The sequence below is a fragment of the Malaclemys terrapin genome, chromosome 17 (genome assembly GCF_027887155.1).
Source record: "Malaclemys terrapin pileata isolate rMalTer1 chromosome 17, rMalTer1.hap1, whole genome shotgun sequence".
Classification (NCBI taxonomy): Eukaryota; Metazoa; Chordata; order Testudines; family Emydidae; genus Malaclemys; species Malaclemys terrapin.
The window spans coordinates 23,172,577-23,186,949 of NC_071521.1; the positions used below are offsets into that span (position 1 = coordinate 23,172,577).

General features: G+C 53.8%; 1 protein-coding gene across 5 annotated transcripts in view; it reads right to left on the reverse strand.

Moving 5' to 3' along the window:
* The window catches only part of RGS3 (regulator of G protein signaling 3), a 220,711-nt gene that overhangs the window by 142,547 nt on the left and 63,791 nt on the right, over positions 1-14,373 (reverse strand). For 4 of the 5 annotated variants that reach the window (XM_054007250.1, XM_054007252.1, XM_054007249.1 and 1 more), the window contains 3 exons: positions 12,431-12,521; positions 8,132-8,199; positions 1,556-1,637 (listed from right to left, as the gene is read on the reverse strand). In XM_054007250.1, coding sequence (XP_053863225.1) covers positions 1,556-1,637; positions 8,132-8,199; positions 12,431-12,521 — 241 coding nt within the window. Of the gene's footprint in view, positions 1-1,555; positions 1,638-4,701; positions 4,825-8,131; positions 8,200-12,430; positions 12,522-14,373 lie in introns of those variants that run through there. The other variant, XM_054007254.1, reaches the window with a different exon arrangement.

Here is a 14,373-nt window from a genome sequence, read left to right on the forward strand (position 1 = left end):
GTGCTCCAGGGAAGGAGTCTCCACATCAGCCGTGCAGAGACCAGCATGCAGCAGGGAGCGCACCTTGGGGTCCGGCAGCCCCCATGCTGAGCCATGTCATGGAGGAGATGCAAGCTGCATCCCAGCTGCAGGAGGCTGTGCCTGGCCTGGGATTGGGGCAGCGATGCGCTTTCACCTCCTCCGACACACCCAGGACCCAGTTACTCACATGCGGGAAAAGCAGATGAAATTTGGGTTCCTCATACCTCAGGAGGCAGGGACAGGATAGCAAACTAGATTTCCGGGTCAGTTTTGTGGGAGAGACAAATATGTTTCTCACCCTGATGATTCAGGAGAAAAGCTTGAAAACATGTCCCATAAACGCTCAACAACAAGACCGCAAATGAAAAGAACCCAAAGTGCGTCCGTTTTCAAATCCCACGGTTTGTGAAATGTTGTCAGTTTTGGAAAACTGAAACCTGAAATATTTTGGCCTGTTTGGCAAACATTTTCAGTAAAGCCAAAACATTTTGCCTGACCCACTGAAATTTTTTGGTTGTTGAAAACCAAACAATTTTCAAAAAGAAGAACAGGAGTACTTGTGGCACCTTAGAGACTAACAAATTTATTTGCATCCGAAGAAGTGGGCTGTAGTCCACGAAAGCTTATGCTCTAATAAATTTGTTAGTCTCTAAGGTGCCACAAGTACTCCTGTTCTTCTTTTTGCGGATACAGACTAACACGGCTGTTACTCTGAAACAATTTTCAGTGTTCATGGTTTTGTTGGGAATTTTTTTTTTGGGGGGGGGGGCAAAAAAATGAAAAATTCTGTCAACAAAAACATCTAAAATAGTTTTTGTCTAAATGTTTTGTGGGGGTGAAATACCTTTCTCAGCTAGTACTAGTACGTATATTAGACTGACACCAAAACACTGCAGAATGCCACACATAGCACAAATGGTATATTGTCCTATTTGAGAACCTGTATGTGATCCCAGCATTAAACACTGTATTGTGAGGCATAAGCACAAGGGGCAGAGTTAAGGTGGTTTTTCCACTTAATGTTTGCAATTCCTGACTTTTGCTGTGGAAATGAAGGGACTGATACAAAACCAACTGAAGTCAATAGAAAGACTCCTAGTGATTTCCATGGGCTTTAGACCAGGCCATTAATGCTCTCTCCCAATATCTGGCTATGTGCAGTACTCGTTACATAATCAAATTTTACTCACTCGATGAGCAATTAGGTAAAAACTAGTTGCCACCATTTTTGTGTCAAACACCAAGAAATGGCATAGAAGTCCCTGTGCCCAGCAGTCACACTGAAATACCTTCTTGCTGAGCTTACAGCGCTGAGCACAGGCAGTGCTGTGACGAGACAGCCACACTGGCCTCTGGCCTCATTAGAGGCAAAAAGGGGACATTTAAAAGAAACTGTTCAAGAGAAAAGGAAAATTCTGTGAGGTTTGAGAGGCTCCTAAGACAGGATCAAACACAGGGAAGCAAAGGGGGCCAAGGAGTCCCTTTCAAATCAGTCCAACAATAAAAGATGTATAAAAATGGGTTGTTCTCTTACCAGAGTCTACAGCCTGCACACGGACTGGAGAGTCGCAGCAGATTGTGAAGCCAAACCCATCCCTTCCTCGAGGGATTGTAATCTGAAAACAGACATCAGAGTCATCCTGTTACACAGGAAGGCAGCTACTGTGTGTGACCAGTAAGAACTCAGCACTTCGCTCATGCACAGCCCCAGGACTTTTATGCCTACATTAAAACAGCATCTGCATAGCCAACTGGAGAGGGATGGATGGACTGTTCAGAGACAACAAACATCTGTCAGTATAAAAGTCCTCCCTTTGTCGGAGGACATAAACTACTGCAGACGGCCAGGACATAGCTGACATATCTGACTCTGGACTGCAGCCAAGGGCATTTAAAAGGGCATTTACAAATCACCAAAAATTTGGCATTGCAATCTGTGAGCAGGTGAGCTGTGTATCCTGTACTACAGGCAGATAACACAATTCCCCTCCCCTGAATTTCTCTTGATAACCAATGGCGTCTTCTAGAGGTGGGACGAAGGATGGGTTAAGGGAGAAGATTGGGAACCAGGAGATATGATTTTATTCCTGGCTTTGACAAAGACTTCCGGTGTGACTTCTTTGAGCAACTCTCTGTGCCTCGGTTTCCCTTATGTAATATGTAAATAATGACATTTCCCTACGTTGCAGGATTGTGGCAAGACTTAGTATATTAATATTTGTAAAGCAGTTGGAATGAAGACGCTCTGAAAGCCTCACACATTATTTTCTGCTAAAGTTTTTTCATTAAGTAGGATATGGCTGAAAGGAGTTCTGAAGGGAAGAGATGGAGTGTTAATGGGTTTTTTCCATCAGCATTCAGGGAACAAGCTAAAGGCTCCCCTCGCCACGCTGACCCTGGAGGCTGTGAGCTCTCATGAATAGAGTGAAGTTCATTTGTTGAAGGTTGGCTTTCAGCGGGAGCTCAGAGTCACAGTTTCTATAAATGTTATTTCAGAGACGTTTGTCACGTTTCCTGGTTTACTGAAAAGGAGGGGGTGGGGAAACCAACTGACCCATATGATTTCTGGAAATAAACAGCCAGAAGGACAGATCCCATTGAGAGACCCAGTATAAGCAACCACAGATCCTGACTGAGGAGAATTTAATCCAAGCCTCTTTATATCTTTTGCTCTAATAAAGTGAAGATGAAATCACAATAGTATCCGGTTGCCGAGCTACACGCCCTGTTTCCCAGCATTTCCCTAGCATGGCAGTGGGCTTCCGAATCCAAACTTCCTTTCACTAGCATCATCAAGAGCAGGCCCAGCCCACTGCCTTGGGTAGCTTTGGGGGTTGGTGGGTCACAAACAGGCCAAAATGCTGGTGGTGGCTCGTCAGCTTTGACTCTTCTCTACACATAGCTCGAACACAGGGCCGGAGCAGCAGAGGGGGTTTCTAGGCCTGGGAGTCCTGACCAGAGCTCAGTGAGCAGCTCTTTGGGACAGCCCCATGCCACGGAACCTCAGCACTGGCTTCCAGGTCCGCCGAGAGCGGGTTCGGGCCCCCCAGCAAGGGCAGACTGGCTAAACAGGGCCAACGGGGGGGGGGGGGGCGAGCCGGGCCCCGGGCTCCCTTCCGGACCGCCAAGGCCCGGTAATTTGTACCAGCTTTCCCTCCCTCTCGTCAGCCCTGCTGGCTTCCCATCCCCACCTCTGCCCCTTGACCACTGACAGAAACACTCTAGCCCTGAAGGGAGATGGGGGTTTTATGTCACTCAGCAGCGACCCCTCTAGCCCATTCAAACGTGGGGATGGTGACACAAAGGGACAGGGTGAAAACAGCACCGTCGTACTCTGTCCTGTGGGTGGGTCTGCAGGTCAGAGCTGCAGGTTTCCCTGGCAGAGACACGATATTTCTCCTGCTGGCCCCGAAGAGCCAGCCCAGCAACTGGAGAGTGAGCTGGAGTCAATTCTGCTCATGTAGCATCAAGAGAACCAGCAGCTGAGCACAGATCTTCATTACTGAAAAAGGGACCCAGCTCTGTTCCTCACGATGGAGTGATCAAAACACTGGAGCTCGGAGTCTGGGTTACGGCTCCCAGCTGGCACCAGCGCTGTGTGTCTGCCCCTGCAGACAAGGGCTGGGAAGTGTGAACTCACACCGGGAAGGTGGGTGCAGAGATGGCGTGTGACTTCAGTACTCTAGAGGGCACTGAGTTATCAGAACTCTACACCCCTGGTGTGGGGGGAGGAGCCAGGGGAGATTTCAATGGTTATGGGAGACCAAGAATTAACATGGCCCAAGACATGAGTCATAGTAAACCATCGCCACATGCAGAGCGGAGTGGAGTTGCCTTTATCCAGCCCAGAGACTGGATGGGGCATGTTTAACTAAGGAGACTCCTTCTGTTCTGTCTTCTTCGCTTCTAGATTGTGAAACTAATTCATTGCACTGAAGGGAGTGCAGTGCCACAGATACACGATCCCGCAACTCCAGCCCTAGCCTCAGAACTAGGGTAAACAGGAGAACTCAGCAAAGGGGCTGGGACCCCTCAGTCTGCCTGGGAGTGAGCCATGACCCCACTGCAGAGCAATGGGGAGCCAAGGCAGCTTCATCTACACAGCCACATTTACACCATTAAAAATACCCTGCGACAGACAGAGCCACGGACAAACCCGGTCAGACAGAACTTGGAACTTTCCTTTCTGACGCTCAGCAAAACTCTTTCCTAGCAGCCGTCAGTGTCAAATGGAACTAGCTTGTCTCCCTAATGCATTCCTGATAAACACAAGGAAGGATCTGCAGTGCCCTCCGCTCCACTAATGAATGGCAAATTGGACACTACTGCTCAGCTTAGCTCTTCCCCGGGACACACCAAGTCCTTAGAGCACTAACACTCAGGCCATTAGCGCAAGCTGAATGTTTGCTCCCACCATGGGGCCATCCACACTTCTGCGGATCTGCCCGTACGCAGACAGCAATCATTTATACACAGACGCCGACTTGCCAAGCATTTCCACGATCTTTGCTATAATGGCATTTGCAAAACAATCCTGACACACCAATACACGAGAAATAACCTGACACACACAGCCAGAGCAGCAGGGGGAGAACACACACAAGCACATATGCCTAACTCAGACATGCACCCCCCAGATGGATTCACTTTGCCTTCGGATTAGGGTTAGGTTCCACTGACCTGTCTGTATCTCCGCTCTGAGCACACCTTGCAGAGTCCATTGAAGCGATTCATGATTGCAGGCTCTAAACTTGCCGCTAGCCCATGGAAATTAAATCCCTCAAAGGAGCAGGAATCCTGGTCTCCTTGTATCACAACAGCATGGAACAAGCCACAGTGAAACTGGCATGACCGCCCATGGGAACCCAGCGCTAGAGAAGAATGGCAGGAAGCCACCTTTCACCTCCCAAGCCCCTGTCTGTGCTGTATGCCGCTTTCCGATAAGACAGAGGGCTTCCTGAAAACTCCAAGTGACAAGGAAGAGAGAGAGTTTTATATTAAAATTCCTGTCAACTATTCAGTATTCCCTAGTCCCTTCTCTGTTGATGTGGCTTTTGTTCCTGCTACATTCTTCAGCGGCACAGAGCACTTTGTTATTGCAAGGTTCTCACAAACACTTTGAGGATGTGTAAGCAGCATTTCACAGGCCTTGGCCGCACAAGCTTCACTTCAGTAAAAAGATTTCGTAGGCTAGTTTAAAGATACGGGAGGAAAAGTGATTCTGCTTTAGGAAACCAAGGAAGAATTTGTTTTCACAGAACACACATGCACAATACTGCTTTGTGTTTACAGGGGGCAGCGGGGGGGAAGTACGACCCAAAGCTTGGAGGTCAGTGGCACCCATGGTTTAATTTCAGAATTAAAGGCACAGCAAAACTCTGACTCAAGTCAGCCGTAGAGTGCAAAGCTGGATTGTGTGACATGGCCTCTTTGCACACTGCAGCAGCAGCTCCCAAGGAACCCCCGTAGAATGCAGCTTAACAAAGCAAGAAGAAAGCTCCTTTCAGCTTCCTCCACGGGGCAGAAGTGAGGCAAAGCTTCAAACCCCAACCAAACCGGGCCCCGGAGTCACTGTCACTGCAGCGTGGCCTAGTGGCTGCCACAGAAATCCAAACACAAGTGGGTGAGAGGGATTTTAACTAGCAGAGGACAAAAGGGCTTGCTTTGAAGTCACTAACCAAACTGTGTCTAGCCCTGCCAGCCTGGGGCCACGCTGACTGACAAGCCGCCATTCCGCCTCCCCCAGTTTGCCATCTTTCAGGTCAGTGGTGACTGTGACAGTGTTCATTCTTACAGGGCATTTCCCGGAGCTACCCATCCCCCCACCATGCTAGAAAAACTGCAGGGGGGTTGAAAATATTTACTGGAGGGAGCTCCACTCCGGCCAGCGCCGGCTGAATTTAAACCCTGCCTATGTGAGAGGAAGGGAGGGAGAAAGGGCGCTGGGTTGGTTTGTCTAGCTCAACCTACGGTTTAAAACAACTAACTGAGAATGCAGCTGAGGGAAGCAGCGAGGCGAATTTGGCACAGATCAATCACAGAGCCGGTTGGGCCCAGTTTCCGACGTGGGCCCTGTGTTTGTGTTGCTGTTTCCCATCCTTGCCTCTCCTATAAATCAAGAGGCCTCGGTCTCAAGCGCCCCGTTCGGATGGCAAAGGATTTAATGTAACATCCACTGGAAAGACGTAGGGTGAAAACGCAGCATATTCAGACAAATCAGCAGGTGTCCGCAGGAAGGGCCCTCTCAGTGCAGCGTAGCACGGACTAGTCCAGGGCTGGCAAACTACAGCCCGGGGTCCACATCCGGCCCTTCAGACATTTTAATGCAGCCCTCAAGCTCCTGCTAGGGAGTGGAGTCGGAGGCTTGCTCCGCGCAACTTCTGGAGGAAGTGGCACGTTCCCCCTCCGGCTCCTACATGTAGGGGCAGCCAAGGGGCTCTGCACGCTGTCCCCACCCGAAGCGCCATCCCCACAGCTCCCATTGGCCGGGAACCACAGCCAATGGGAGCTGAGGGGTGGCACCTGTGGACGGGCCAGTATGCAGAGCTGCCTGGCCATGCCTCCACGTAGGAGCCTTAGGGGAGACATGCTGCTGCTTGAGGTAAGCGCTGCCCGGAGCCTTCATCCCTGACCCCTTCCCACGCCCCAATCCTCTCCCACGCCCCAGCCCCCTGCCCCAGCCCTGACCCCCATGCTGCCCCTTGGTCCCAGCCCGGAGCAACCCCTGCACGCCAAATCTCATCCCCAGCCCCTCCCCAAGAGTCCACACCTCCAGCCAGAGCCCTCACCCACCCAGCCCGCACCCCAACCCCCTGCCCCAGCTCAGAGCCCTCTCCCACACACTGAACTCCTCATTTCTGGACCCACCACAGAGCCCATACCCCCAGCCAGAGCCCTCACCCCCTCCCACACCCCAAGCCCCAATTCTGTGAGCATTCATGGCCCGCTGTACAATTTCCATACCCAGATGTGCCCCCCCCACTCCCCCCGGGTCTAGTCACACAGCCCTGGCTCCTTTGAACGTCTTTGGAATGAATCACTCCTCTCCCCGAGCTAGAGCAAGGCCTCTCCATGGCCTCCGGGCTCTCCAGCTCCACCCCACAGCACGCGTGCAGGGAAGCACAGGCACATCCCCACATTGTCAGGTAGCTTCCCCATGGACCGCACATCGCTCATGGCCTGTTTCCCACCGATCTCACCTTCATGGCCCAATCCACACTGCAGCTCCAGCCACTCTAACCAGCTGCGATTCTCCCATCTGACCTGGTCACAAGGGGTGGGGCGCTGAGTCCACGCTGGAGTCTTTGTGCCTTGCACCTACACCTGCCACGCCACCCAGCTAGGTACATACCAGTGCATCCTGGGAAATTTGGACCCCTATCCCATAAGACCCCAGCAGGGGACAGAGTGCCCAGGAGACACACATACCGCAGCAGTAACAGTGCACCCTGGGACGTTCTACTACATAGAGAATGGAGGGAGGGGGGCCAACCAGCCTGGTTACATGGCCAGGGGTCCAGTTCACACAGCAACAAAACAGACCGCTGACCCAGGTGCCAGAAGAGAGCCATGGGGCAGCCTAGGCCTGCAGTTGCCATGAGTCCTGACCATGCTGCATGAAGACACCAATTGCATTTAGAGTCACTAACTGCTTACAAAATCAGCCTATATGCTGGAGTGTGGACAGAGCCTAAACGGAGAGGAAACCCCCTTCCTGGCTGCAAAAGGAGCCACCATGCTGTGTTGAGACACAACCTGCCACAGAGGAGCCACACACACTGCGCTCTCTCTCATGAAGACTTGCCCATTGTGCTTTGTTGTATACAGCAAATGGAATTCTGGCTCGTCTCTGCGTGTGAGAAACCATCACAGGCCCACTCATTTCACGATCCCATTCTGAATCCCCTGCTCAGCAACGCCAGACTTTCCTCTCCTCCCTGCTGGTCTCTGCCCTTTCACTCTGCCCTGCTACTGTGCAGATGAGCGTCTTCTCCTGCCCTGCTCCTGACCTGGGAACAGCCTCTCCCACCCCTGCTCCCTGGGTCACTAGTGCTGTGCTGCAGCCATTGGGCTCAGCTTGTCAGGGCAGCGCTGGCCCTGACACACCTACCTTGAGCTGCTCCATGTTCTCAGCCTCCTGGTTTCCTAGTTCAGCCCGCTGGCTCGCCAGTGGTGGCTCTAGAAGGCAACAGAAAGAGCATGTCACATAGGCTGCTCTTAGGCACCACGCAGACACTTCTGCCTTTAACAGCGTCTTCTCCCTCTGCACAAAGGCCAAGCACCATGAATTCTATGGGGGCACCAGCTCCAGACTGGAACATGGCGGCATTTCCTGTGGTTATTCGAAGACCCAGAAATTCCCTGGTGATCCACTGAGGGTGGCATGATGGGCAGCTGCCACGTGCCCTTCACACACATTGCCCTGCGACGGTGTCCCAGCCCAGACCCCACTCTGTGCACCCCCCCCCGCAGCACATCTCCCGTCCCAGGCCTGCTCCACTCCTGCAGACACCGGGCAGCCCCGCAGGTTAGAGCCAGGCAGGATGGAGAACTCGGCAAGGGCCTGATCCAAAGCTCACTGGAGCAACAGGAGGGAACCCATTGAGTTCAGTGGTCCCAAGGCTCGCGGCTGCTGGCCCAAAGCTGGAGAGCCCGTGAGATGCAGCAGCAGCAGCAGCATGCGGTGACAGGCACAGCGAGTGGGAGAGACAGGGAGGACAGACGGGCTTGTGTCCCCATGGAGGGGGGTGGATGCCCCCTCTCTATGGGTCACCCAGGATCTCTCCTGTGTACGTGCGAACATGGCCCCATTACCACAATGTCTGAGTGTCGCCGGGTCGGGAAATCCAGGTGGTGTAAAGTCAATATGGCTGCCAGGCCAGGCCCCTCCTCCTCCCCTGAAGTGGCCCTGGGCTGGAGGGCTGGACTTTCCACAGGAGAGCTGGGAGCAATCGAGGTGTGAACAGCTCCTCTGCCTCTCCCCCCCCCTCCCCCCGCAGGGGAGGAGGAGCTGGCGGGGGTGGGGTTGTCCCAGATGGAGAGGAGGAAGAGGAGCTGGATTCTCCCCTGGCTTGGCCCCTGAAAAGTGTGCAGGAGAGGAACTCCCCTCCTGCATGCTCCCTGGGCCCAGCCGAGGAGAGACGGTACTCCCCAGTACCCGCTGAACCACCCCAGCACCTAGTGATGTGCACCATGCACCGGCCGCCCTTGGTAGGAAGGGAAGCAGCTAGGAGGGGCCATGCCAAACAGCCCCCGCACACCCCCAGCCTGCTCCTCAGATTGCGCAGAGCTCCTGCAGGCTTGCTGGCTCACCGACAGGCCACCTGTGTCTCCAGCGCTCCTCAGGGGACAGCACAAAGGAGGGCGACTCCCTCTCCTAAACAGATTTACCTGGGACTTTCCAGAATATCCCAATCTGCCCCTCAGAGCAAGTGTAGCGAGATGCAGCCTGTCACACTCCCTATGGATGTAGTCCCTGCTGTGACTGCAACCGTAGCGCTGTCTGTAGCTACGGCAAGCCGGGCGCTGCCTCCCTCGGGCGTTCTTCTGCCTCCACAACAGCCCAGCATTGCTACGGGAGCCGGCGGGGGAACTCAGGAGTGTGCTGCTGGCAGAGCAGGTGCCAGCTCATGTCATGGTCCCCAGGCCTCAACCGAACACTGACAAACACCTGGCTGGAATCAGCGTTAGGACTGTTAAAACCGGTATTAGGATTATACGAATGTGCTCAGTGTTTAGACTTTACTGAATGCTTGTGAGCTGATGCCGGCATTAATCTCACTTATAGCTTCTGTATTTCCCAGTGTAAGGTAATATGTGAGCATTTGTATTGTGAGCCTGTGACGGTGTAAATCACCGGATGGGGAGAGACATTAACTAGTGTGAAGGGCCCATCTCCAGCAGAAGGGCTTACGTTCTGCCCAATGGGGGGGCAAGGTCCATTAACCCCAGACAGACTATTGCAGGACATTCAAGAGGACAAAAGACTCTTTAGTTGTCCTGCTCTGCCCCCCCCCCCGAAGATGAGTCATGCAAGTGAGTTCCTCCCATCAGCTGCGTCTGCCGCTCAGAGCACATGGGAGGAGGGGGATAAACAGAAGGACCTGATTATCTCTGTGCTGCTTGGACTCTGCCTAGCCTGGGCTAGCCCTAAGGGTCATCTACAGCTTGTTCATTATAGAAACATCCATTACCTTTGGAAACTGCAGATGGTGTCTCATTTGTAATGTACATTTACCTGCTTTAACCTCATAAATAGCTCTCTGCTTTCCTTTTCCTAGTCATAAATCTGTATGGAGTTTATTGCAGGATTGGCTACAAGCCTGGTCTTTGGTGTGAGATCTAAGGTGCAATTGATCTGGGGTAAGTGACCGGTCCTTTGGGTCTGGGAGTAACCTGAATATTGCTGTGATTGGTGGGGTAAGGGACCATCCATCACAAAGGCAGGCTCCCCTGGCTGGTGCGACAGATCAGGGTACCCAAGGGGACTGTCTGTGACCCTACATTTAGGCTGAGAAGATTACACATGATAATTGATTGGAACTCACAGCCAGGGTGGGGTCTGTGGCCTGGTTCCTACCAGTCTGCTCTGAGGTTGGTGCTCACACTCTGTCCCTGCAGGCAGCCTAGCAGGGAGGTTCAGAAGGAGATGGGCTCAGAGCCAGGGCTGGCACCCTAATGCAGTACGGGGGCTGTGAGGTTATTGTGCAGTGAGGAGAACCTGGGCTGTCCCAGGCACCCCATTAAGTACACACTCAGGGCAGGTAGCCTGTCCCACTTCTCACACACTAGCTCAGTGAGAGCTACTGTGTCTGTCTCCTCCAGCAGGACATCGCAACCCAAGCTCGCAGTGTCGCTGCACCCGGCGTGGCCTTCAGAGGGGCAGAAGTTTCCCTTTTACCCCTTCCTCGAGAAGGCCAATGCTGGATTTTGGGCCAGCAAAGCTCACACACTGGGCTGGCTCCAAGGCAGTTTGGGGTCTGTGAAAGTGAAATGAATTATATTAAAGAAATAGAATGAATTAAAGAATGCTGTATGTACCTTTAAGTAGAAATGAGAAATGCTGCAAGCCAGGGGGGCAGGAAAGCAGACAATTAACTGCTTAACTTGCCACTTAAGGGCAATTGGTGAAGCATTAGCCTTAGATCAATAAGAGTTAATAAGGAAGCAGGATATGCATATTGTGCCCTATGCAAATTTTACAATTTTGCTCTCTCTGTCCCTTTGTTTAGTTTGCACCCTTTTATCTGTGTAAATAAGACTGTTTGAATCTTGCATGGGGGCTCACATTATCTGAATGTATTAGCAGAGCGCTGTGCTAATAAAACAGAGTGGTCTGACAAACTATGAGTCCTGAGTCTAACTTTGACAGGTCCAAGTCTCCAACATCCAGTGATATGTCATCTACTAGAGAGCAGGAAACCCATCCCAGCAGTGAGCGGCCTAAGGGACCAGGCGATGGAGCTGCATGAAGCCCTGCAGGATGGCCTGGGGGATGTGATGGCTCCGCTGTCCATCCATCCTGTGTTTACTGTCCCAGTTTCTCATGTGATGCCCTAACACCCAGAGCCCTTTCAGAGCACCTGAAATGTCCCAGTGTTTCATGTCCTCCATCCGCGCCTTGGCTCCAAATGTCCTGCCATGCCATGCAGGATTCCTGCCCTCTGCCAGGGCCCCCATGGGGGGTGTTAGGGGAGTGGCAGAGCGAGCGCAGACACTCCCAGAGTGAACACTAACAACTCTCCTTCAGCTACCAGAGAAGGCCCTGCCCGAGTGACACGCCCAGCAGCTGCCAAGGCCGAGGCTGACAGGGCGAGCCCAGAGCATGGTGGAGTATTCTGCACCCCTACAAAGTGGCCTGAGTGTTGATGACAGAGTCACCTCAGAGCCAGGGGTCTGGCCTGCTGTGGGCCCGCAGCCCTGGGCGTCACTGGAGCCTCAGGAGCACGGCTCACAGGACGACAGCTGGGAACGGTTCCCTTTCTGCCACACGAGGGAGAGCCAGTGGGGCAGCAGGTGCAAGAGGAAAAGGCTGCGGCCCGGGGGCTGCCGTAGGCTAAGCTGGGGAGAGGAGCAGGCACCTGGGGCGAGGGGGAGGTTTACTGCCGCAAGCCAGGATGTCTGGGAGCCACTGAGCATTGGGCTGAGTCACACTGAACTGCAGTACTGCGCAAATGGAGGCTGCCAGCCAGGCCCAGCTCCATGCAGCACAGGCAGGGAGTCTCCCCTGAAGGCCCGCACCTGGAGGCCAGCTATAGGATGGGAGCCTCTGCTAATCTGCTCTCCACTGAGCCTGGCTCCACACGCTGCCGGGGGGAGGAGGCAGGGCATGAGAACCCAAGCCGCTCCCATGCTCTGCTAGCTCTTGGGACGTACCACTCCCCAGAGCATGCTGCTGAGGGGGACCCACCTCTGCTCTGCTTCAGACGCCGCGTGGCCACCTTCAGGTGCTTGGTCCTGCCCAGGTCCTCACCGAGGAGATAGTACCAGCCGCTGACCTCCTAGGGCAGAGAGAGGGGGTGAAAGCTGCAGAGTTCATGTTGAACAGGAGAGCGTGTCTGTGCAAGGGCTGTGAGTGCAGGGTGCTGGCTGAGCAGTGCCTGCCCGGGGAGAACACAGAGCAGGTATGAAAGACACCCTCTGCACCCAGCACGCCCCAGCCCAGTGTCAGCACAGTTGGTGGCCCTGGGCCCTGCGTCCACAGGGCTGCCAGAGGGGCCACCAGCAGCACCATTGATTCCCAAGGCTGAGCCAGCCCGCGCACAGGGGCGTGTCCTAGAGCAGACAGGGCCCAGGTGCCCTGTGTCCGCACTGGCTGAGCTCAGGGGCTGACATGTGAGCCGGGCACTGCAGCAGAAGGGAGGGCGCAGGGAGTGCCAGGCAGCGGGAGCACTGTGGAAGGAGAGCGTGTGAGACGGGAGGAGGGATTCCTTAGAGCGACGGAGGAGCAGGATGCAGCAGGTGCAGGGCAGGACAAGAGACTGGGAGCTGAGGGTACAGGGGGCAGCTGTGGTGGGGGTGTCAGGGCCCCACATCCCTTGCTCAGATCCCTCTCCTCACTGGGGCTATTTCCCGCTCTGTTCCTCCCCGGCCTGCCGGTTGCTGGACCCAGGTGCAGTTTGGTGAGAGGAAGAGCAGATTTTCCACCTGCCCTGACTTGGGAACAGAAGCAATGCTTGTGCTCAGCCCTTCGCGGGGCTCCAGCCATTAGCATGGAAAGGCCTCAGCTCCAGCGCACACTGGCACTCTCACAGCAAGCCCGAGATAGGGTCTCACCTGCTGGCCTCCCTCCCGGGGGCAGGGCTCCCCCACTGCCCATAGCCCCAAAGGGCCATTCCAGCAGCTAGCCACACACCCCCGTCCACTAGCTACGCTGCCAGCATCAGGGGCTGCTATGGGGGTAGGGCCTGGAGCCACTGTATTGTGCCACTTCACTGTCATCCAGGGAGTCTGGTAAGAAAGTCGTATTCCCAGGTGGGTTTCTAGCCTCATTATGCAAAAGGACCATATCAGAATGAGGAGCAGGCCTAGGTCACCAGGAAGTGCTGACCGAACATGCTGCGGCATGGCCTATGTGAAATTAACCAGTTGTTCCGGCCCAGTCCCTCGCTGAAATGTGTCTACATTGCGTGTGCCCCATGCTGGCAGTCTCAGCAGGTGGCCAGTATTCTAGCCCTACCACCAGAGGGGTCATCTGCAATCCACACTGAGTGCCTTCAGCAGTGCAGGGCGGGCAACGCCAGGGCTCTTTCACCACATCCCACGCATGCTGCGGGCCAGGCTGAGCAGGGCATTCGCTACACCAGGGACAAAGGGTTTGGTTAAAGAAGAGTCTCAAATCAGTGGGCAGGAAACTCTCAGCAATAGTTTCCTGAATTACCATGCAGAACCCTGAAGACAGCTCATGCCAGCCACATGAGGGACAGCTGTGTGTTCACAGCATCAGCCTCCAGATCCTGCCTCTGTGACTCCAGGATGTGTGTGTGTTTGTGTGTGCACACCTGCCTCTACCCATACAGTCTGGAAGTCACAATTAGCCTGTGGAACTCACTGCCACCGCTTAGCAAGATTCAAAAAAAGATTGGACATTGATATGGATCAAAGTACCAGAGTCACAATAGTAACTATTAAAGACTAAAACCCGAGTTTTAGCGGGGACATGAGCCCCGTTTCAAGGCATGAGCAAGCAGATGAATAGATTCGCAGATGTTAAGACCAGACATGATCATCCAGTCTGATCTCTTGCATAGCACAGGCCAGAGAATCTCGCCCAGGGGTTCCTGCATCAAACTCATCCCTTCCAGTTGAGCTAAAGCACACAGACATGCCCAGTCTTAGTTTAAAGATGTCAAG